The 23,551-nt window shown below is 44.7% G+C and overlaps 4 protein-coding genes and 1 non-coding gene across 5 annotated transcripts in view; 3 read left to right on the forward strand and 2 right to left on the reverse strand.

Annotated features, from left to right (window-relative positions):
- The window catches only part of LOC125996117 (histone H2A type 1-B), a 949,462-nt gene that overhangs the window by 355,534 nt on the left and 570,377 nt on the right, over positions 1-23,551 (reverse strand). The gene's annotated exons all lie outside the window — the stretch shown is intronic.
- LOC125996127 (histone H2A type 1-C) overlaps positions 1-23,551 on the forward strand; it is a 363,461-nt gene that overhangs the window by 277,785 nt on the left and 62,125 nt on the right. The window lies entirely within an intron of this gene.
- On the forward strand, positions 1,074-1,163 carry TRNAY-GUA (transfer RNA tyrosine (anticodon GUA)). The gene is given in 2 exon segments: positions 1,074-1,110; positions 1,128-1,163. It is a non-coding gene; the product is annotated as a tRNA-Tyr (tRNA).
- ABT1 (activator of basal transcription 1) lies at positions 3,766-6,028 on the forward strand. The gene is made up of 3 exons (XM_049765041.1): positions 3,766-4,033; positions 5,018-5,217; positions 5,310-6,028. Exons 1-3 carry the CDS (start codon positions 3,772-3,774, stop codon positions 5,685-5,687), a joined length of 840 nt encoding a protein of 279 aa, XP_049620998.1. The 5' UTR covers positions 3,766-3,771; the 3' UTR covers positions 5,688-6,028.
- LOC125995861 (olfactory receptor 1361-like) lies at positions 15,523-16,464 on the reverse strand. Its single transcript, XM_049764827.1, has one exon. It carries the CDS (start codon positions 16,462-16,464, stop codon positions 15,523-15,525), a length of 942 nt encoding a protein of 313 aa, XP_049620784.1.

Raw genomic sequence — 23,551 nt, forward strand, 5'->3', positions numbered from 1 at the left:
ATTTTTAACTTGGAAGATGAATGGTTCTGAGGAATAAAGGCAAATATGCTTGTTGGACTGTCATGCACTGAAATCTACCCAAGTTAATTGTTGCTTTGTGTAGATCCATTTGTCTTTTTTATTTATTTTTTCCAAGGAAAAGTGTATTTTGATAAGAGAGCTTTTCTTTTTATAAATACACTATGAGTTACTGAAAAAAAGTAATTTCATTACTGGGATCAGCTTCAGACCACAGTCTCTCTCTCTCTCTCTCTCTCTCTCTCTCTCACACACACACACACACACACACACACCAAACATATTCTCATGTAGAAGTGATCACAATCTGAATCAAACATCTCTCTGATTTGACACCAACACTAAGGATTGAGGACTCCTAACAAAAAGTCCATTTTCTTCCAATTAAAAAAGGAGAAGGGCAGTGGCGCCCTCTTGTGGTTGCGCCTGGAGTGGCCGGAGCCGGAGCACCTGGACGAGAACCCGGTCTCTGGGTGCAGGAGGAACTCTGAATCGAACCTCGGGGTGCAAAATGAGGCGAATGAGGAGCACAGACAGGGGTTGCCTGAGTCCGGGCGGTGAGGACGCGGAATTTCGAGTATCTTCTGCTTCCCCAGCCGGTTAGGAAACTGAGGACCATCTGGCTCTGATGGTGTGTAGACGCTCCAGCTTCGAAGTGAGTTCCCTTGAACCATCAGAAGTTAGGGGTTCATGGGGGGGATGGGGAATTAAAAAAAAGAAGAAGTTAGGGGTTCATGGACAGGCGGGGAGTAGGCCTGCTCAGTCACAGTTCAGAGACTCAGTTAAGGTGGGTCTAGGATGTGGCCCCAAAAGACCCCCTGGAGCCCGAGCTGGCACTGAGCTCTTCCAGGCCTGTGCAAATTAGCATCAGAGTTATTGGTCCCTCACTCTCTTGTTTGGACGTGGAGGAGTTTTATAACCTCTGTTGCTCTATATCTGTCTCAGGAATCATCCGGAGCTCGAGGGAAACTCTCTGACTCACCTGTAGGTCCTAAACCAGCCGAGCAAACCCATAAAGTAAATATTTAAATGTGGGCAGTTCCTTCACCTTTACTCCTTCGATAGCTCAGTTGGTAGAGCGGAGGACTGTAGGTGTGTGGCTTCTGGTCATCCTTAGGTCGCTGGTTCGAATCCGGCTCGAAGGAATTTATCTTTTTTTTTTTTTTTTGGTTTTTGGGCCACACCCGGTGACGCTCAGGGGTTACTCCTGGCTATGCGCTCAGAAGTCGCTCCTGGCTTGGGGGACCATATGGGACGCCGGGGGGATCGAACCTCGGTCCGTCCTAGGCTAGCGCAGGCAAGGCAGGCACCTTACCTCTAGTGCCACCACCCGGCCCCGGAATTTATCTTTTACTACGCCTGGTCCTAAAGTGTGTCTCAGAGACACACTTACTCCCACTGGAGACACACACTTACTCCCACTGATGAATTTAATTCCCTCTCAGGCCTTACTTTACCAACAGTCAACCGGGTGTCTGAAAGCTAAGGTTGGGGTTAGGGGAAGTTTTCTGTAGGTAACTTAACAGGTTCTTAAAGGCTACCTCTGAGAGCAGACATTTTTGTGACATTTTTCTATGGGCAGTAAACAGCACAAATTGCCACCATAGCCACTACTGTGTCACTATGATGACTCCTGCAATCCCTTTCCTGATCAGTCCAGCTGACACAATCCCAAAATGTGCATGGCATGAGCATCAGTGAGTGGAGAGATAGGACAGTGGGTAAGTTGATGTTAAGGATTCTTAAGACCTAATTCCTCTATCCTTCAATAAAAGGAGTAGACCATCAAGTGACAGCAAGTTCTTTACAACAAAATGAAATCAGGCCTGTGAGTACTCCAGCTGGAGTTATTAGATCATTCAGTGAGAGCCGAAGATTTGCTTTTCACCTCGGGAAGTGACTGGGGGCACATGTGTCCCTGTGTACTGCAACTTTCGTGGGAGTCCCCCGACCCGCGGGGGTGTGGAGATGAAAGTTGCTAGTTATTAGTGGGTTCACTCGAGCAGAACCGACCTGTAAAGAAGAACTAGAGAGATTAGTAAAAGAAGCCTTCAAGACAACACATGCTGTTCAAAAAGGGAAGTTTATTGTTGGGGGATCAGCTTTTAAGGGCTGAAACACGTCAGGGGTGTTACAAATTTTACACCAATCACAGTTACAAGCATTCATTAGCATAAATTGGGGCAGGTAGTAGGGAGGGGCAGAGGTAGACCTGAGCACGTTTTACTAAAAGGCATAAGATTCAAACAGAGTTCTTAATAATGTTTGCTAACACAAAGGCAAACTCTATATTTTTCTTTCTGGCTGGATATATTGGGCTGCTCTGAATTACTTTATTTTTGTCTATTTCCTTTGTTCTCAAGGCATGGGCCTTTTGGTCACGTGGGTGGCCAGATTAGGAATTACTGAGGTGTCCTATGTTCCAGGTTTCATCAGCTAGGCTCCCCACAGTGTACGTCCTTTGCACCAGGGGATTCAGTTGGATGAGACATGCTGCAGCCAAAAGCTAGTTTGCATTTACTCAAACCCGGCCCAAGGCTCATGTAGTGAGGACCTCGGTGCACCCACTTGGGCTTGGACCATGAGCTCTGCACCACTTAGGGGGAGGAAGGTTGGGTTCCCAGTACCTCCAGAACCCCCAAGGCTGGAGAGATAGTACAGTGGGTAAGAAGTTTGCCAGTAATAATATTTATTTTTAGTAGTAGTAGTAGTAGTAGTAGTAGTAACAATAACAACCACTTGGTGAGTGCATCTTGGAAATAGAAGATCAGACAGTAAACTGAGTAGGGAAAGCATCTCAGGGTACAGATGGACAAGCAGTTAAGGCATTGAGGGCAAACTGTTCCAATAGGTCTAAGAAAAAACACAATCAAGAGGCTTGCCTGAGCAGAGGCAAGAGAAATGGAAAAAATATGCCCGGGCAATACAGATCTAACAAGATCAACTTCGAGCAAATACTTAGAAAAATAAGCTTCATATTCAGTTAATGAGGGTTTCATACCTCCTTAGACCACCACACCCACCACCAGAATGTCTACTTCTTTTCCCTTTAAAGTGGATATTTTACAATGGAAAAAATTTTTTTTATGAGAATTGACTTAAATGCCCCAACCAGATGGATTTGGGGAAAAAAATAGTTCACACTTCAAAAATCACACTAAGTGAGAACTTACGTATTAACTTTTGTGTTTTGCTTTGGGGCAATACCCTTTGATGCTTAGGGGTTATTCCCAGTTTTGCATTCAGAAATACTCCTGACAGGCTCGGGGACCATAGGGATCCCGGATTGACAAACTTCTTACCCACTGTCTTATCTCTCCAGCCCCGAATTTAAGTAAACTTTGACAGGAGGGCTAAGTACAGGGTCTAGAAAACAGACACAGAGGCCACCCCTGCCTGCCAAGAAGAGTTCCCTCCAATTCCCCCAAGAGCCTATGCCCTAAGGCCTTTTTCCACAACTGATCTAAATTCTGTTAAATTTCGGGATCTGCCTCTTCCAACCCTGCCCTGCATGCAGCTCAGGAGAGTCGCACCTCCCGGGAGTAATTGAGCCCAAAATCCCATGTCAAGGCTTTGAGTCAGTCTCCAAGCCACAGCCCTGGCACCTCTTCTGCCCTCTGCACAAGACCGCATATAGGCCCCGCCCCTCAGGGCGGTCGCACAGGATTGCGTCACACGGCGCGACGGTCGCGCAGAAATTGCGTCACACGGCGCGCCGCTTTACGGCTCGTCGCGCTTCCGGTCCTGGCAAGCATGGCGGCTGCGGAGTCCGGGAAGGAGGCAGAAGGATCGGGATCGGAAGGAGAAGCCGCGGAGCAGGAGCCGCTGGAAGAAGGCGAAGAGCGGCGAGAAGAGGAGGAGGAGGAGGAGCCGGAGGAGCCTGGCGGCGGCAAGAAGCGGGTGGTGCCGGGGATCGTGTACCTGGGCCACCTCCCGCCGCGCTTCCGGCCTCTGCACGTTCGGAACCTCCTTAGCGCCTATGGCGAGGTGGGGCGCGTCTTTTTCCAGCCCGAGGGTGAGTTTGGGGCCCTGGGCCCGAGACTCTGCAAGGGTTGGAGGGCACCTCGGTGGCGAGGTGCAGCTACTTGAACCCCCAGATCTCCCAGTGGATTTTGGGATGTCGCCCTCTCCCACCCATTATTTATTCTTCACCCAAATTAACTTGGGATACAGCTTGAATAGCAATAAAAAATAACTTTAGACAATAACCCAATGTGGGGGCTGCAGAGATAGCATGGAGGTAGGGCGTTTGCATTGCGTGCAGAAGGACGGTGGTTCGAATCCCATATGGCATCCCATAGGGTCCCCCGAGCCTGCCAGGAGCGATATCTGAGCATTGAGCCAGGAGTAACTCCTGAGCGCTGCCAGGTGTGACCCCCCCCAATACCCCAATATGGGCCCAGAGAAATAGCATGGAGGTAGGGCGTTTGCCTTGCTTGCAGAAGGTCAGTGCTTCTAATCCCGGCATCCCATATGGCCCCCCACCCCCGAGCCCCTATACTTAACACGACCCAGATCGAGACAATCTACGATCTGCGCCTCCCCATCTCCTGGCCTGGCACTTAATTGAAACCGGGACTGAAGAAGGTTTGGGGTTTGAAATAAAAGCTTTAGATCCAGTCTGATGAAGGAGATGATAGAAGCAAAGGTGGAATGAAAGTGGAGGGTGGGGGGCTGGAGAGATAGCACAGTGGTGTTTGCCTTGCAAGCAGCTGATCCAGGACCAAAGGTGGTTGGTTCGAATCCTGGTGTCCCATATGGTCCCCCGTGCCTGCCAGGAGCTATTTCTGAGCAGACAGCCAGAAGTAACCCCTGAGCACCGCCGGGTGTGACCCAAAAACCAAAAACCAAAAAAAAAAAAAAAAGTGGAGGGGGAAGATGGTCTCGCAGCCCTTACCAGCTGGGCAAAAACCTGAGGTGTGGGGGGTCCTGCGGGAAGCGTGCTAATGCAAGGGGTGCTGCGTCGGCCTCCTTAACCTTTGTTGCCTTTGGCACGTAGATGGGTTCGTGAGGCGCAAGAAGAAGGCAGCAGCGGCCGCGGGGGGAAAGAAGCGGTCCAAGTACAGCAAGGACTACACCGAGGGCTGGGTGGAGTTCCGGGACAAGCGAGTAGCCAAGCGCGTGGCTGCCAGTCTACACAACACGCCCATGGGTGCCCGAAAGCGCAGCCCCTTCCGTTATGACCTGTGGAACCTCAAGGTGAGTCACCTCTGCTCTGTTGTCGCCTGCCCCCCTAATTCCGTAGCTGCTCCCCTCTGCCCTGATACAGTTGTTTGTTTTCCTGCCCACAGTACCTGCACCGTTTCACCTGGTCCCATCTCAGTGAGCATCTGGCCTTTGAACGGCAAGTGAGGCGGCAGCGCCTGAGGGCCGAGGTGGCCCAGGCCAAGCGCGAAACTGACTTCTACTTGCGGAGTGTGGAACGGGGAAAACGCTTCCTCGCAAACGACGGGGACGCCACCCGCCCGAATAGCTCTTGGGACTTTGCCCAGCGCCCTACAGAGCAGGAGCTCAGGGCCCGCAAGACAGCAAGACCTGGGGGTCGCGAAAGAGCCCGTCTGGCCAACGTCCAGGAACAGGCCCGCTCAAACCGAGGGCTCCTGGCCAGGATCTTTGGAGCCTCGCAACCTGCAGAGAACCAACAGAAGTCCCCAGCCACGGACTCCTGAGGGCCAGCGAGGCTCCCTTCTGCTTCCTAATCCAATCTGCTTCCAGTCTGCCTGATGATGACTATCCAGGCCAACCATGGTTTGGTTTTGGTTCTGCTGAGGTGTTCAGGGATCAACCCTGATTGTGCCCCTGGCCAGTGTCAGTCACACGAGAAGCAAGTGCCTTACAGTGATCCTCTCTCTCTTTGGCACCCCACCCATACCCACTCTCATCTCTCTAGCTCCCCCTGAACTCGCTCTCCATACCCGCAGGCATCTCTCTGTGGCCCCAGACTGATATTCTTTGTGCTGTGGTGAATATGAGATCCAGATCTGGGCGTTTTTTGGGGGTGAGGGCGGTATTACACCTGTAGTGCTCATGGCTTTTAACTCTGCACTCGGAGTTACTCCTGGCAGGCTCAGGATCATAGGATGTTGGGACTTGAACTCAGGTTATGTGCAAGGCAAGCACCCTCCCTGCTGTGCTATCAATTAGGGCCCAAGGATTTCTCCTTTCAACTCCTATGTGACTAGCTGAGGTGTCTCACTCTAAAAGTCTCACTTCCTGGCCTCGGAGAATCCTTAGCTTGAGACAGTGGTAAAGCCTAGTCAAGGAAGGTGCTTACTAACCATAGACAGAAGAACTCTTTTTTACTTAAAAAAGAGTTACAGGGTATGGGATAGAACTGGGTTGGGAGCCATCACCTAAATGTATTTATGGATAAGAAAAGGGAATTTTTTTTTAATGCTTTTGCAGTTTGTGGGGAAGGTGGAATATTAGGTTACATTGCAGCGTTTTTTTTACCCTCTTACTCACCTCTTCATTCCTAGTCTTGGATTTTTTCACAGGCCCCCAACCCTATTTAGCCTGTAGCCCTTCCTATTTCATTTCATAACTTACTTTATCAGTTATCTAATTAGGCATTTCCTAAGTATTTATGTGGGGATAAAAGGGGACAGGAAATAACAGATAGCCCTTGGTATCAAGAGTCTTACCGCTAAAATGTGACAATTACTGTGAACAAAATGGGGCAGGAGATCAAACCAGAGTTTGATCCCCTGCACTGAGTGGTCCAGAGCATAGAGTAGACCCTGAGCCCTTATTTGTGTGACCCCAAAACAAACCCTAGAGGTTTTTAACAGAGACTGGATGTGTAGGAGGGATAGGTGGGCTGAGGGGAGGCATGGCTGATTCCAGAAGGGAAGCTGTGACTTCTCCTTTCTCTGTAGTCAGTCTTTATAGATAGTGGGTTTTCAAGGTTTATAGACCATTCCTGAAAAGTGAACAGAAGTTTCAAAACAGCTTGGTGTACTCCAGGTAGAAACAGTTGCCTGGGTCAAGCATTGAGTTCTGCCCCTGTAAAGGTGGGCAGAAACCAGGGGTTGGGCACAAGTAATGCTGTTCAGGTCCATTCTTGTCAGGACTTAGACAAGGTGGCTTTGTAACATGAAATTCCACAGAAGGGAATGAAAATTGGGGTACCTTTTAAACTAAAGAATCTTCATATAGTAGATTTCTAGTAGGCTGTTGAACTTGGTATAAGATGATTGGTTTCTACTGTTTCCCCATCACACACAGTCATCAGTGTGATACTTATGCATTCTCTTTTGTGAAGTCTTAAAGATCTTTATGTTATAGTTAAACATTGGGAGAATAAAAGTGGCCAAACAGTAAAATACAGTCTGTAACATTTCCTTATTTTGTATATCTTGTACCCACCAGGCAAATACTTTCATTTGAGAACATGATTTCCTTTTCTTTAGTTTATTTCATACCCTTTTTTTCAGGTCCTGTCTTCATAAGTGTGTCAGAAGAATTCATTGTCAGAATTTGACAAGCTGTCATTTTCCTTTTGAGGTGGTGATCAACCTTAATATTCTCAGGAATCACTCCTGACAGTGCTCAAGGGAACAAATGGGATGCTGGGGATCAAGCCTGGGGCTGACACATGGAAGCAAGCATCTACCCACTGTATTATCTCTGGCCCTCAAACTTTTTTTGTTTTTGTTTTTTTTGGGTCAAACCCGGCAGCACTCTGGGATTACTCCTGGCTCTACTCTGAGAAATTGCTCCTGTCAGGCACAGGGGACCATATGGGATGCCACCGTCCATCCTGATCGCCTGTGTGCAAGGCAAGTGCCTTGCTGCTGTGCTATCTCTCTGTCTCCCCCCTCCAAACTATTTGAATGTATTCAGAATTTAACTTCCCCTTGGGATTAGAGCCATAGTACTGTGGGTAGGGCATTGCCTTGCATTCAGACCCCCTGGGTTCAATTTCTGAGACCCCTGTCTCCCTAATCTGCTGGGACATTGCCACCAAGCAAACACCAATTCAACTTCCCTATTACCACTTTGTTAAAGAGAATTCCAAGGGGGAAACTTACTTCACCTCAGTTTACTATCAGTTTAGAAAGTGAAACCTTTTAGGAATTTCTGGAGTGAATAAAAGATTATCTTCCCCCACATGCTTCTCTTTCTGCCTAGGATAAATGCCATTGTGTGACACTGAGGAGACATGGGCTTACTCCGGACTAGAGTGAAAAACAGGTGAAAGAATATTAATATCAAAAGTAAACTTGCGGATGTGATTCTCAGCCATCCACTATAGAATTGGATTCAGTTAAGAACTTTCTATAGTGGCCACCAAATCAGTTTAGTTCCACTCCCTGGCAAGAAGCTGAGAGCCGGGGCCTGAGAGATGGTACAGTGGGTTGGGTGCTTGCCTTCCAAGTGACTTATGGTCCCCCAAACCCACCCACCCTGAGCACTACTGGATTTGCCCCAGAAACAAGAAAGCAGGGGTCAGAGAGATAGCACAGCGGTAGGTCTGTTGCCTTGCTTGAGGTCAACCCGGGAGGGAGCAGGTTCGATTCCTGGCATCCCATATGGTCCCCTAGCCTGCCAGGGGCAATTTCTGAGCACTGTTGGGTGTGGCCCAACAACCAATCAATGAATCAATAAAGTTAAAAAAAAAACAAAAAAAACGGGCCCGGAGAGATAGCTCAGCGGCGTTTGCCTTGCAAGCAGCCGATCCAGGACCAAAGGTGGTTGGTTCGAATCCCGGTGTTCCATATGGTCCCCCGTGCCTGCCAGGAGCTATTTCTGAGCAGACAGCCAGGAGTAACCCCTGAGCACCGCCGGGTGTGGCCCAAAAACCAAAAAAAAAAAAAAAAAAAAAAAAAACAAGAAATCAGATTCTTGTCCTGTTGGAGAGAAGCCAGAGGCCAATCCTGCCAAAGGGCTTGAATCAGAATGTCTAAACATCTCATGAGTGCCACTTTGGCCAAGAATAGTGGGATGGAGAGATGGGGCAGTGGGCATAGCACTTGCCTTGTACACAGCTATTTTTGCTTCCCATATGGTCACTGCTAGCAGAAATAAACCCTGAAATGACAGGTCCCTCTTCCCTGCCCATTGTATGTATTTGTATGTATTGGGTCAGCCTTGGGCAAAGTGAGTCCTTTACTCTGTGTACTATCTCAGTCACATATCTAAATTTTTTTTTTGTTTTTATTTTTGTTTTTGGGCCACACCCGGTGGTGCTCAGGAGTTACTCCTGGCTTTCTGCTCAGAAATAGCTCCTGGCAGGCACGGGGGACCATATGGGACACTGGGATTCAAACCAACCACCTTAGGTCCTGGATTGGCTGATTGCAAGGCAAACGCCACTGTGCTATCTCTCCGGGCCCACATTATATCTAAATTTAAATTATTTATTTTCACTGCTAATGAGCCTGGGGACTTTCTGTCACAGAACTGTATGGATCCTTTGACAACCTGCTAAATGAAATCTAGATACTGAACTCAATTGTATGTAGTAGTACCTCATAATACCATAAACATTTTTTCTGTCAAATAACAAAAAAAAGGTTTTACTTTAAGAAATGGGGTTTGGGCTGGTCCGATGGCAGTGGTTTATCAGAACTTATTAACGTTAGTATCACAAAAGTTGGTATATAAACCCTCTGTTGTATATGAAAATATTTCCATAAGATTATTCTTTGCCTGTTGTCCCACCTTGACCTTCAGGTGGGGGCGCTGTTGAGAGCTGAATAAATAGTTTGGGAGCAAGTTTTTTCGGGATCTTTTTCCAGAGTTCGCTGGCTGGCTCAAGGTGTGTTTTGGAGCTAGCAGCAGGCTGACAAAGGACTCTGTGCACCCAACCTTTTAACCCTTAACCCTCTTGTCTGGATTATTTGCTGCGGATAAATATTACCAAGATCTCTCCCCAAAAGGGGACAAGAAGATGGGAATCAATTTCTCATTCTGGGAGATCTTTGTGGATACTCAAACAATCAATAAAGAAGTAAACGGGACCCAGCACCCCACCCACTGCTCAATTTGGCTTTAAAAAATGGGGGTTGCAGATACAGAGAGTGGTGTGATTGCAAGGGGACCAACACGGATTCATAGGAGGCTCAGAACCCCATATGGTTCTCTGAGCCCTACTAGGAGTAAACCCTGACCATTGGCTGTGGCCCAAAACACACCCCCAAATGGTAGAAAGGTACAATAAAATGCATTTCAACTGTAGTGGAAAATAGTCTTAATACTTGAATGGCTTTATATATAATTTCATAAGATGCAAAACAAACTGCTGTAAATAAGTTTGAAACAGAAGAAAGAGATACTTTTCTAGGAAAAAAGACAAACTTGAAAGTAAACACATTATTAGAAAAGAATGATCCAGGAGGTCCTGTGTAAAATATTCCAAGATTATATAATTGTATAGGTGAGATAGAAATATTTAAGGAACAGAGGATCCTTGTTAGGGCAAATTATTTTAGAGAAATTTTTATGGGGAGGGGGACTTGGGCTACACATAGTGGTGCTCAAGATCTTCTGAAGGATTATTCCTGGTGGCTGTTTGCAGTGTCAAGGCTCAGAGGACTGTCAGCTGCAAGAGTCTTTAATAGAGTTCTCTGCACCTTTTTTTTTTTTTTAAGTTAGGCATGATTGGAATGTGAAGTTTAGAGGAGTCAATTGATTACTGAGAATCATATAGAGTTAATTGTTGGTTTTTAGGAATATACAGGCTTTCATGTTCTAATTCTTTTTTGGGGGGTTTGGGTCACAACCGGCAGTGCTCAGGGGTTATTCCTGGCTCTACGCTCAGAAATTACTCCTGGCAGGCTCAGGGGACCATATGAGATGTCGGGATTCGAATCACTGTCCTTCTGTATGCAAGGCAAATGCCTTACCTCCATGTTATTTCTCCGGCCCCTCATGTTCTAATCTATTAGACACATTATTATTCTATTGACACATTATTTTCTGTGTAAAATATCTTGGACTCATCAGAAAAAATTCTTAATTTCTTAATTTGAGTAAAATGATTTTGGCATCACATAATTAGAATATATGAGGGACAATATTATGTTTAATCATATTAATTTTTTTATGTTATAGCACTTTTCTAATTATATTAGGATGAAATGGTTATATGTTTTTTTTGGGGGGTCACACCCGGCAGGGCTCAGGGGTTACTCCTGGCACTATGCTCAGAAATCGCTCCTGACAGGCTCCGGAAACCATATGGGATGCTGGGATTGAACCACCATCCTTCTGCATGCAAGGCAAGCACCCTACAGCTATGCTATCTCTCCGGCCCCGAAATGGTTATATGTTAATTGATTTGCCACATCATTTTGGTGGGAGTCTCTTTATCTGATTGAATTTATTTATTTATTTATTTATTTTTGGCCAGATTTCACTAACCAGAGAACTCTTTGTCCTCTAAGTTTGCTGATCATGGCAGTTTCCCCTTCACAAGATGGTACTTTTTTTTTTTTTGGTTTTTGGGCCACACCCGTTTGACGCTCAGGGGTTACTCCTGGCTATGTGCTCAGAAATCGCCCCTGGCTTGGGAGGACCATATGGGACGCCGGGGGATCGAACCGCGGTCCTTCCTTGGCTAGCGCTTGCAAGGCAGACACCTTACCTCCAGCGCCACCTACCCGGCCCCATAACAAGATGGTACTTTGAGGTCCTAAGAAACTACAAAATTTTATCCTTTTCTAATTATACAGTACTTTAACTAGACTCCCTGGATTTTCAACTCTGCCATGCTGAATAAAAACTTTTCAGTTCTTGCTCAATATGGAATTTGGTGTGAAAGAATCCCTCAGTTTAATGCTTATGTTTGAACCAAGTCATGGGTATTGTTGGTAATGTTCTTACGCCCCCGTATACTCTGATAGTGCCACGTGGCTTTATTTCTTGTTTGCTTAGGCACACTAAAATGGGAAAATACTATACATACCAATAAGTTCTTATCTAATAGAGATAGGAACACACAAATCTTGGAGTGCAATGGCACCTTACACCCTGAACATTGACATAAAGACCTGGCACAGGCCTCAGAAAAATGCGCATTCTCTATTCACCCCCATCTAGAGAAGACATCTACAAAACATCCAAGGTTGTATATAACATCACCTGGAGGCATTCCTCTACCAGGGAAGACCCTACAGCTGCACTGACATCGATCTACTCAAAAGAGACTTCCCTTAACACTGAGAAGACTTAACAAGAACAATGACCTGCTTACTGGACAGGGCTTGCTGTATTGTCCCTTAATTGTGAGGTTTGTCTATAACATCACCTGGAAGCAATCCTCTACCATGGAAGACCCTACCACCGCTCAGACATCAACCTGCTCAAAAGAGACTTCCCTTAACACTGAGAAGACTTAACAACAACGACCTGATTACAGGACAGGGCTTCCTGCATTGCCCTTTAATGGTGAGGTGAAATGAGAAGACGCTCCACATCATGACTTCAATGTAGGATATGCAGATTTTAGGATCTTTAATACAGAAACATGATACCAACAACAAAGACTGTGTGAAAAGTGTGTTGGCATTATGGACAATGTCTTGGATTGGATGATAATTTGCCTGAAGCCTAGAGTTGGTCTTTTGCCAGGAAACTTCAGGGGTAGGACCTCTTTGTATTTAGGCCAAGGTTATTCCTTTCCATGCCTCTCATATTTTGGTGGGCCTATGCAAACAACAATTGCCACTCTAACACCGATTTTACTGTGCTCCTTTGACCCTAATCCTTAAAAAAAAAACCACTTAAAATTTGAGGTTAACTTAAGCTAATATGCATGTACATGGAAATGTAAAAATACTATGTCTCTAATGTTTAAGGAGTTACGTAAGTTTTATGGCTTTAGATAGCCTTGTGTGCTGTTAAGAAATATAATGTGTTACAATCTGGGGACTTGAGGGACAAAGTAATTGTACATGGATTCTGTTTTATTTATCTTAACGTTCTTTGGCTGAAAGTTCAAAGTTAAGATATCAGCAAGGGGACTTTTTCTGAGAATTATGTTATGGGTGATTGTCCTTCCACTGTAACTTTACCTTGTCCTCTTTCTTTGCATCTTTTGTTCTCATAATTCAAAATTAAAAAATTAAAAAAAATTTTTTTTCAGTTCTTGAGGCCAGGCGGTGGCGATAGAGGTAAGGTGCCTGCCTTGCCTGTGCTAGCCTTGGATGGACAGCGGTTGGATCCCCCGGTTTCCCATATGGTCCCCCAAGCCAGGAGCGACTTCTGAGCGCATAGCCAGGAGTAACCCCTGAGCCTCACAGGGTGTGGCCCAAAAACCAAAAAAAAAAATATATATATATATAAATTATTTTTCAGTTCCCACAAGACACCTCATTAAAAACTTCCAGAATACTGTCTCCTCAATAATACCTCACACTTGAGTTTGAAGCAAGAGACCCAAGTTTTCAGAGCTCACCTGTTTGAGATTGCAATCTTCTTAACCAACATTAGAAAAATAAAATAGAAGTAATGCACAATAGATTTTAGTTTATAACCTGACTTGCAGACATATTGGAACATGTATTTTACTCATCTTGTTCTGAAAGATATATTTAGAGATTAATAGACAACCTCCCTTAATGGACAGAAAAGTTCAAATATAAAAATTTAATACTAAACAGGGATTGGCAAGATAGCTCAAGGGACTGGGCACAAGCTATGTATATGGGAGATTCAATTCCTGGCACCACATGGTCTGAGCACTGCTAGGAGTGACCATCAAGCATAGAGTCAGGAGTGGCCCATGAGCACTTCAGGGTGTGCCTCAAACATAAAAAACTTTTTAATGAATCACAGCAAGAAATGTGTGTGAGAGAGAGAAAGGGAAGGAGGGAGAGAATCTGACAGGAGAGGAGGGAGAATGGACTTTAAACAGAAAGAATGGATTGATAAACAACAGCTGAACTAAATACTTCACTAGAGGGACTTAATAGGAAACAAAAAGATAGTAGTAAAAAAAAAAGATAGTGAATTGGAAAGTATAGATGTGGAATACATAAACAGCAAATAGGAAAAATAATTATGGGCAAAGAATGTATAGTCCTATGGAAATTTGTCAAGTGTCACACTCTCATTATAGGGGCCCCAGAAGGAGGGGAAAAAAGAGGATGCAATAGAAACCTTGTTTTTTTTTTTTTTTTGGTTTTGGGGCCCACCTGGCGGTGCTCAGGGGTTACTCCTGGCTGTCTGCTCAGAAATAGCTCCTGGCAGGCACGGGGGACCATATGGGACACCGGGATTCGAACCAACCACTTTTGGTCCTGGATCGGCTGCTTGCAAGGCAAACGCCGCTGTGCTATCTCTCCGGGCCCTTGTTTTTGTTTTTTAAAAAAATAATGCACTTTCTTAATTTGGAGAAGGAAACAAATATCCAAACAGCTAAAAAAAAAAACCCTAAATAAAATTAATTCAAGCAGATACATTCCATGATATTATAAAAGGCTAAGAAGCAAATAATAGATTAGGCATCTTGGAAATAAGTAACTGCATATAAGGAAATCCTCAGGAGCTAAATGATGGACTTTTCCATAGAAGTCATACAAAAGAGTAACAGCACAAGACAGTTGAAATTCTGAAGGAAAATTATGTTTAGCTGACAATACCCTAGGCTGCTAGACTATCATTTAGAATAGAAGGAAGGATAAAGAGTTTTATAGATAAAAATGAAAACAATTCACCACCCTAATGGTTTTACAAAATATACTAACGAGTACCATAAGACAAAATCTATTTGATCTAGTAGACTAGTGAAATAAATATATACAATGTGGGAATGGGAGGCAGAGAAAGCAAAATTGTGGAAAATCAAAGACAATATTGTTCCCTATGCAAGTTTTTCTGAGTGTGCCTTCATTAAAAAACAAACAAACGGTGTAGCATGCAATTGATTGGCATAGTTAGGCTCTGAGATTGTGGAAGATATTTATTTCCTAAAAGGCCAGCTACATAGTACAGCAGGTTAGGTACTTATGAGCACTACCAGGAGTGATCTCTGAGCACTAAGCCAGCAGTGAGCCTTGACCACAAGTGGGTATATGGCCTCCAAATCAACTCAACTCAACTCTTACGTGCTTAGATACAGTGATAGGTCCTTTCTAGCCATTTTTTTCAAGCTGCTTCATTATTCTCTTTTAGCATGAATTCTTTCAGATAATCAATAATAAACTCACCTTGTACAGGGTATTTTTGCCTGGGGAACAATGACAAGTGGAATAGTAGAACTACTTGATCATAAGAAACCCTCTCTCTTCATTTAAGTTCATCTCAAAATAATTATTTTTCATGTAATTTATATGATGCTGTCAACGGAACCGACTCTTACATGTGCAAACATGCAAGACAAGTGCTAGAGTTGAGTTATAATGCTCTCTTTCTCATCTGATGAGCATGTGTCAGACTGTTGTTCTCGGCAAATAGACTTTTACTTTTTGCAAACAACAACAACAACAACAAAACAGTAATCCAGCATTTCCTTAGAATCCAGTCTCCTCAAAAAATAAACTTTTTAATGAACATCTATCATGAGTGACTCAATTTCACAGCCACCAACTTCTTCAGGCCTCCTTTGATGTCCTTGTTCCTCAGGCTGTAGATGAAAGGGTTGAGCATGGGCGTCACCACCGTATACATCATAGCAGCCGCTATGTCCGAGTAGGCCGAGTGCGAGGTGGAAGGGTTGAAGTACAAGAAGATGATGGTGCCATAAAAGAGGAACACCACGGCCAGGTGGGAGCCGCAGGTGGAGAAGGCCTTCCACTTGCCCTTGGCTGAGGGCACACGGAGGACAGCACCAGTGATGAGCAGGTAGGAGACCAGGATGCAGACGAAGGGAGCCAGCATGAGCAACCCGGCCTCCACGAGGATCATCATCTCATTGAGTTGTGTGGCAGAACAGGATAGTCGCAGGAGGAGGGTGACATCACAGAAGAAGTGTGGGATGACGTTGTCTTTGCAGAAGGACAAGAGAGCTGCCAGCAGCGTATGCAGCAGGGCATTGAGGTGGGCCACGAGCCACGAGCCGGCCACCAGGCCAGCACACAGCCTCGGTGTCATCTTGGTGGCATAGTGTAAGGGGTGACACACGGCCACGAAGCGGTCGTAGGCCATCACGGCCAAGAGGAAATTGTCCATGTCCGCTAGCACGATCAGAAAATAGAGTTGCACAAAGCAGCCCGAGAAGGAGATGGCCTGAGTCCCCAGGACGTGGTTGCTCAGCACCTTGGGGACCGAGGAGGAGGAGAAGCAGATGTCCACAAAGGACAGGTTGGACAGGAAGAAGTACATGGGGGTGTGCAGGCGGGAGTCCACGCTGATGGCCAGGATGATGAGCAGGTTCCCCAGCACCGTGGCCACGTACATGCTCAGGAATAGCAGCATGAAGAGCAGCTGCTGCTGTGGGGGCTGCTGGGAGAATCCCAGGAGGAGGAACTCGGTCACGCTCGACTGGTTGGACCCACTCATGGGGCTGCCCCAGTGCAGACAAGAGAAGCAGAAATCAGAAATATAGAGTGAAGGCACTGGGAAGTAACTGGGTTGCAAACTACACTCTCTCTCTCTCTCTCTCTCTCTCTCTCTCTCTCTCTCTCTCTCTCTCTCTCTCTTTCTCTCTCTCTCCTCTCTCTCTCTCTCTCTTTCTCTCTCTCTCCTCTCTCTCTCTCTCTCCTCTCTCTCTCTCTCTCTAACACACACACACACACACACACAGATACACACCAGGCCCAGATGGTAGATTTCACTAAACCCATGTTGAAAAATCTATCAGCTATAGCAGGAGGAGACACTTACTCCTTATAAAGCTGTTGTCTTTCTTACTTTGTGTCCTCTTAGCTATGCTCTGAGTAGGTAGTTCTTAGGAACCAAGCCAACAGCTACAAGCTCAGAGTCTCTGAAACTCTAGCAGATGATTGGGAGGTTTGCTCCTACTCACAGGTTTAAGGTGTTTTAGCAAAGGGGGTTTCTTGGAAAATTTCACTTGTTAGTGACAAAAAAAGTTCACTTGTTAGTTACAAAAAACGGGTGCCCATGCATTTTTAGTGTGGGAAGTTGGATATACTTGCTAGTATAGTAGTGTGGGAACTTGGGGATACCGACTAATCAATATATGGAGTTACAAATGATTGGTTTTTGGCTCACACCCGGCAGTGCTCAGGGGTTACTCCTGACTCCAGGCTCAGAAATCACTCCTGGCAGGCACAGGAGGTGGGGGGGAACCATTTGGGATGCCGGGGTTTGAACCAATGACCCTCTGCATGAAAGTCAAATGCCTTACCTCCATGCTATCTTTCCGGCCCCACAGAAACATTTTCAGAGCATCTATTGATTTACCTGCAGGTTCATTATGCCATCTTGTTTTAAGTGTGTTTGAACTTTTCCATAATAAAACATTTAAAGAATATTGACAGGAGTTGGAGAGACAAAAAGTGAGTTTGGCACATGCTGTGAATTCAACTGACTCAGGTTCAATCCCTGGCACCTGGCATGGTCCTCTGTACCTACCAGGAGTGATCCCAGAATGCAGGACACAGCCAGGTGTGCAACCCCAAATACTGAGATTTCCACTATTAAAATCTTACCTGGGAGAAGTTCTTGGCTGATTTTATGATGAAGTATTTCTCACCTTTGAGAAATTGACCAGTGCTCCTCTTGATAATAAGGTTAGACAGTGTTTGATTGTTTGTTTTTGTTTGGGGGCCACAACGGCAGTGTTCAGGACTTACTTCTGGGTTAGTACTCAGGAATCACTCCTGGAAGGCTTGGGGAACCCTATGAGATGCTGGGGTTTGAACTTGGGTCAGCAGGCAAATACCCTACCCGCTGAACTGTTACTTTGATCTGTTATGGAACTTCTGGAGGTACAGTCAAGCACTAAGCAAGTGTGAAACAGGGGTTCATGACCTCAGCCCCCTCAAGTCGAAATGATGTTTGAGTGAATCAGAGACAGACACCTATAATAGCTTTCATTACCGCTGGGACCAGGTTTCCCGAATGCCTTATTAGGCACACAGAGAAAAATAGTTATCCCTCTGATTACCTGGCCCCTGTGGATCCAGCAAATGACAAAACAAACTATCTTACCTAACTCCCCATAAGAACTGGGAGATAAAGTAATTTTGGAGGGGAAAGCTCCAGAGAAAAATCACCAACTCTCAAGTTGCATCATCATGTTGATGTGAGCGTATGATTATGAAATCAAAAGCCCAATTTTTCTAAGACTTTTCTTATCTGGGAAACTGGGGTTATTATGGTGGAATCTGAGTAAATTATTTTTGGATGTTGGTGGTGTGGCAAACACCAGGTGTTCAGATAGAATTTTTGGTTTTCTTCCTTCCTTCCTTCCTTCCTTCCTTCCTTCCTTCCTTCCTTCCTTCCTTCCTTCCTTCCTTCCTTCCTTCCCTTTCTTTCTTTCTTTCTTTCTTTCTTTCTTTCTTTCTTTCTTTCTTTCTTTCTTTCTTTCTTCTTTCTTTCTTTCTTTCTTTCTTTCTTTCTTTCTTTCTTTCTTTCTTTCTTTCTTTCTTTCTCTTTCTTTCTTTTCTTTCGCTCTAACCTTTTCCATCTACAACACTAGGGCTTTTTTAGAAGAGGCCTGGGTTTAGCAATAAAGAGGGGTTACTTTTCACTTTCACCTAGTAAACACAACTTTCTTTTTTTTGGGGGGGGCCACACCCTGTGACGCTCAGGGGTTACTCCTGGCTATGTGCTCAGAAGTTGCTCCTGGCTTCTTGGGGGACCATATGGTACGCCGGGGGATTGAACCGCGGTCCGTCCTAGGCTAGCGCAGGCAAGGCAGGCACCTTACCTCCAGCGCCACCGCCCGGCCCCGTAAACACGACTTTCTGAGTCAGGCAATTAAGATGAAGAGTCCTGAGTATAAGACAGTTGCAGAGACTTTGGAGATGGATCCTGAAGCTAAAGGACAAGAAAGAGTTCTTTCTTCCATGAGTCCTCCTCTTTCCCTTATTACACTGACCAATGTGCTGAAACTGTCATTTGCTGACAGATGCTCTAGAATACTCAGACTCCTCCCTGCAAGGGTTAAATGCCCTATTCTCTGTCATCACTTTCAGGGCCAAATCTGTGCTTGGTCAAAGTGTTGGCTTTTCTCCAGAAAGAGCAATAATAGAGACTAGAGTAATAGTATGATGGTAGGGCATTTGCTTTGTTTTCAGCCAATCCTGATTTGATTCCTGACATCCCTGGTAATCCTCTTGAGCACTGCCAGGAAGTAATTTTTTTCTTTTAAACTTAATTTTGTTGAAGTCACTGTGATTTATGAAGTCCTTCATAAATCGTGGGCCAATCCCACGACCAGTATCAGCCTCCTTCTACCATGTTCCCAGAGTGTATTCCAACCACCACTCTTTGCCCACACCCCCAGCCCTTTAAACAGGCCCACTTAAAGTTTAGCTTACTAGAATTTGGGTTTCCTGATTCCATTGTCGTTGCCTTTGGCATGGATATTTAGTTCTGTCCTTTTTTTTTAACTCCACCAATGCACCTGAGACTGCTTGGCTCCTGGCCCCCATCTTTTTATTTTCTCCTTCTCCACTTAGTTTCTTTCCTTCTTCTTGCTATGCTCTGGTGCCACAGGTGTTTGAGACAAAATATGGGTGGGGATGAGGCTTCAAACTCCCATTTAGATCATTGCATTTCTTAATGCAATTATTCTAAATACCACATATAAGTGATATTCTATACCAGGAATAATTTTTGAGTGCATTAGGAGAATAAAAGTGACCAAACTGTAACATGCTGTCTGTAATGTTTCCTGAATTCGTATATCTTGTACCCACCTGGCAAATACTTTCATCTGAGAACATGATATCCTTGTCTTTAGAGTTTATTTCATGTCCCTTTTTTCAGGTCCTGTCTTCATAAGTGTGTCAGAAGAATTCGTTGTCAGAATTTGACAAGCTGTCATTTTCCTTTTGAGGTGGGGATCATCCCTGGTATTATTAGGAATCACTCCCAGCAGTCCTCAAGGGATCATAGGAGATTCTGGGGATTAAGTCTGTGGCTGTCACATGGAAGCAAGCATTTACCCACTGTATTATCTCTCTGACCCCCAAACTTTTTATTTTGTTTTTGGGTCACACCCCACAATGCCCAGGGGTGCTCAGAATTCGCTTTTGGCAGGCACAGGGGACCATATGAGATGCTGGAATTCAAACCACCGTCCTTCCTGGATTAGCCTCCTGCAAATCAAATGCCTTGCCCCTGTACTATCTCTCCACGCCCCCCCCCCCCCCGAACTCTTTGCATGTATTCAGAATTTACCTATCTCTTGGGATCAGAGCCATAGTTTAGTAGGTAGGGCATTGCCTTGCATGCAGACCACCTGGGTTCAATTTCTGGGACCCCTATCTCCTTAATTTGCTGAGACATTGCCCCCAAGGAAACACCAATTCAACTTCCCTATTACCACTTTGTTAGATAAAGAGAATTCCAAGGACCAAACTATCTTCAATTCAGTTTGCTATCAATTTAGAAAGTGAAATCTTTTAGGAATTTCTGGAGTGAATAAAAGATTATCTTCCGCACATGCTTCTCTTTCTGCCTAGGAAAAATGCCCATTGTGTGGCAGTCAGGAGACACGGGCTTACTCCAGACTAGAGTGAAGAACAGGTGAACGAGAGAATATTTAATATCAGAAATAAACTTGCAGATGTGATTCTCAACCATCCATTTTAGAATTAAATTCAGTTGAGAACTTTCTAGAGGCCACCAAATCAGTTTAGTTCTAGTCCCTGGCAAAAAGCTGAGAGCAGGGCTTGAGAGATGGTAGAAGGGGTTGAGTGCTTGCCTTGCAAGTAGCTGAGGGTTCTAGCCTCGACATCCAAACCCACCCATCCTCAGCACTGCTGGATTTGGTCCATAAACAAGAAATCAGGGCCTGAAGTGATAGCACAGCAGTAGGACATTTGCCTTGCATGTGGCCAACCTGGGAGGGACCAGGTTCGATTCTGGGCATCCCATATGGTCCCTCAGCCTGCCAGGGACAATTTCTGAGTGCAGAGCCAGGAGTAGCTTTTAAGCACCGCTGGGTGTGACTCAACAAGCAGTTAATCAATCAATCAATCAATCAATCAAGTTAAAAAAAAAACAAAGGGCCCGGAGAGATAGCACAGCGGCGTTTGCCTTGCAAGCAGCCGATCCAGGACCAAAGGTGGTTGGTTCGAATCCCGGTGTCCCATATGGTCCCCTGTGCCTGCCAGGAGCTATTTCTGAGCAGACAGCCAGGAGTAACCCCTGAGCACCGCCGGGTGTGACCCCCCCCCCCCAAAAAAAAAAAAAACAAAAAAAACAAGAAGTCAGATTCTTGTCCTGTTGGAGATGAGAGAAGTCAGAGGCCAATCCTTCCAAAGGGCTTGAATAAAAATATCTAAACATATCATGAGCGCCACTTTGGCCAAGAATGGTGGGATGGGGGCCAGAGAGATAGCATGGAGGTAAGGTGTTTGCCTTGCATGAAGAGGACGATGGTTTGAATCTCATATGGTCCCCCGTGCCTGCCAGGAGGGACTTCTGAGTTTAGAGACAGGAGTAACCCCTGAGCACTGCTGGATGTGACCCAAAAACAAAAACAAAAACAAAAAAACCAAACCAAAACAAAAAAAAAAGAATGGTGGGATGGAGTGGTGGGGCAGTTGGCATAGCATTTGCCTTGTACACAGGTGTTCTTGCTCCCCATATGGTCACTGCTAGCAGAAATAAACCTTGAAATGGCAGGTCCCTCTTCCATGCCCATTATGTGTATTTGAGAGTTTTAGGCTTGGTTTTTTTTTTTTTTTTTGAGAGTTTTAGGAGTTGGAAATTATACAGCAGGTAGGGTGATTGCATAGGGGCCAATTTATATTCATAGGAGGCTCAGCATCCCATTTGGTTCTCTGAGTCCCAATAGGAGTAAACTCTGACCATCGGCTGTGGCCCAAAACACACCCCCAAATGGTAGAAAGGTACAATAAAATGCATTTCAACTGTAGTGGAAAATAGTCTTGATACTTGAATGGCTTTATATATAATTTTATAAGATGCAAACAAACGGCTGTAAATAAGTTTGAAACAGAAGAAAGAGATACTTTTCTAGGAAAAAAGACAAACTTGAAAGTAAACAAATTATTAGAAAAGAATGATCCGGGGCCGGAGAGATAGCATGGAGGTAAGGCGTTTGCCTTTCATGCAGGAGGTCATCAGTTCGAATCCCGGCGCCCCATATGGTCCTCTGTGCCTGCCAGGAGCAATTTCTGAGCGTGGAGCCAGAAATAACTCTGAGCACTGCCGGGTGTGACCCAAAAACCACAAAAAAAAAAAAAAAAGAAAGAAAAGAAAAGAATGATCCAGGAAGTCCTGTGTAAAATATTCCAAGTTGATATGATTGTATAGATGATATATAAATATTTAAGGAAGAGATAATCCCTGTTAGGGCAAATTATTTCAGAAAAATATTTATTTGGGGGAAGGGTGACTTGCGCTATATCCTGGTGGTGCTCAAGATCTTCTGAGGGATCATTCCTGGTGGCCATTTGCAATGTCAAGGTTCAGAGGATTGGCAGCTGCAAGTCTTTGCAAAGTTCTCTACACCTTTCTTTTTTAAAATTAGGCTTTGTTGGAATTTGAAGTTTGGAGGATTCAATTGATCTCTGAGAACCATATAGAGTTAGTTGTTGGTTTTTAGGAATAGACGGACTTTTATGTTCTAACTCTAAGGTCTACTGCACATTATTTTCTGTGAAAATATCTTGGACTCATCAGAAAAAAAAATCTTAATTTCAGATATACATGAATTTGAGTAAAATGATTTTGGCATCATATAATTAGAATGTATGGAGGACAATATTATGTTTAATCAAATTAATTTTTATATTATAGCACTTTTCTAATTATATTACGAAGAAAGAGTTACCTGTTAATTGATTTGCCACAGCATTTTGGTGGGTGTCTCTTTACCTGATTAAATCTTTTTTGTGTGTGTGCCAGATTTCATTAACCAGGGAGCTCTTTGTCCTCTGAGTTTGCTAATCATGGCAGATTACCCCTTTACAAGATGGTGCTACAAGATCCCAAGAAACTACAAAATTTTATCCTTTTCTAATTACACAGTACTTTAACTAGACTCCCTGGATTTTGAACTATGCCATGCTGATTAAAATTTTTTCAGTTCCCACAAGACAACTCATTAAAAAGTTCCAGAATACTGCTTCCTCAATAATACCCCACACTTGAGTTTGAAGACCCAAGTTTCCAAGAGCTCACCAAGCTCTTCCAAGAGACTCAAGTTTCCGGAGCTCATCTGTTACAGATTGCAATCATCTTATTATTATTATTTTTTTTGTGTGGTTTTTGGGTCACACCCGGCAGCACTCAGGGATTACTCCTGGCTCCATGCTGAGAAATTGCTCCTGGCAGGCATGGGGGACCATATGGGATGCCAGGATTCGAACCGATGATCTTCTGCATGAAAGGCAAAAGCCTTACCTTCATGCTATCTCTCTGGCCCTGAGATGGCAATTATCTTAATCAACATTAGAAAATTAAAATGGAAGTAATGAAC

This window comes from Suncus etruscus, chromosome 18, assembly GCF_024139225.1.
Source record: "Suncus etruscus isolate mSunEtr1 chromosome 18, mSunEtr1.pri.cur, whole genome shotgun sequence".
Lineage (NCBI taxonomy): Eukaryota > Metazoa > Chordata > Mammalia > Eulipotyphla > Soricidae > Suncus > Suncus etruscus.

Bases quoted from the DNA above. Each gene is read 5' to 3' on its own strand.
- ABT1 (XM_049765041.1), top strand. From the start codon at position 3,772: ATGGCGGCTGCGGAGTCCGGGAAGGAGGCAGAAGGATCGGGATCGGAA. The intron at 4,034-5,017 runs GTGAGTTTGGGG...TTTGGCACGTAG, and splicing joins CGTCTTTTTCCAGCCCGAGG to ATGGGTTCGTGAGGCGCAAG. The intron at 5,218-5,309 runs GTGAGTCACCTC...TCCTGCCCACAG, and splicing joins ATGACCTGTGGAACCTCAAG to TACCTGCACCGTTTCACCTG.
- LOC125995861 (XM_049764827.1), bottom strand. From the start codon at position 16,464: ATGAGTGGGTCCAACCAGTCGAGCGTGACCGAGTTCCTCCTCCTGGGA.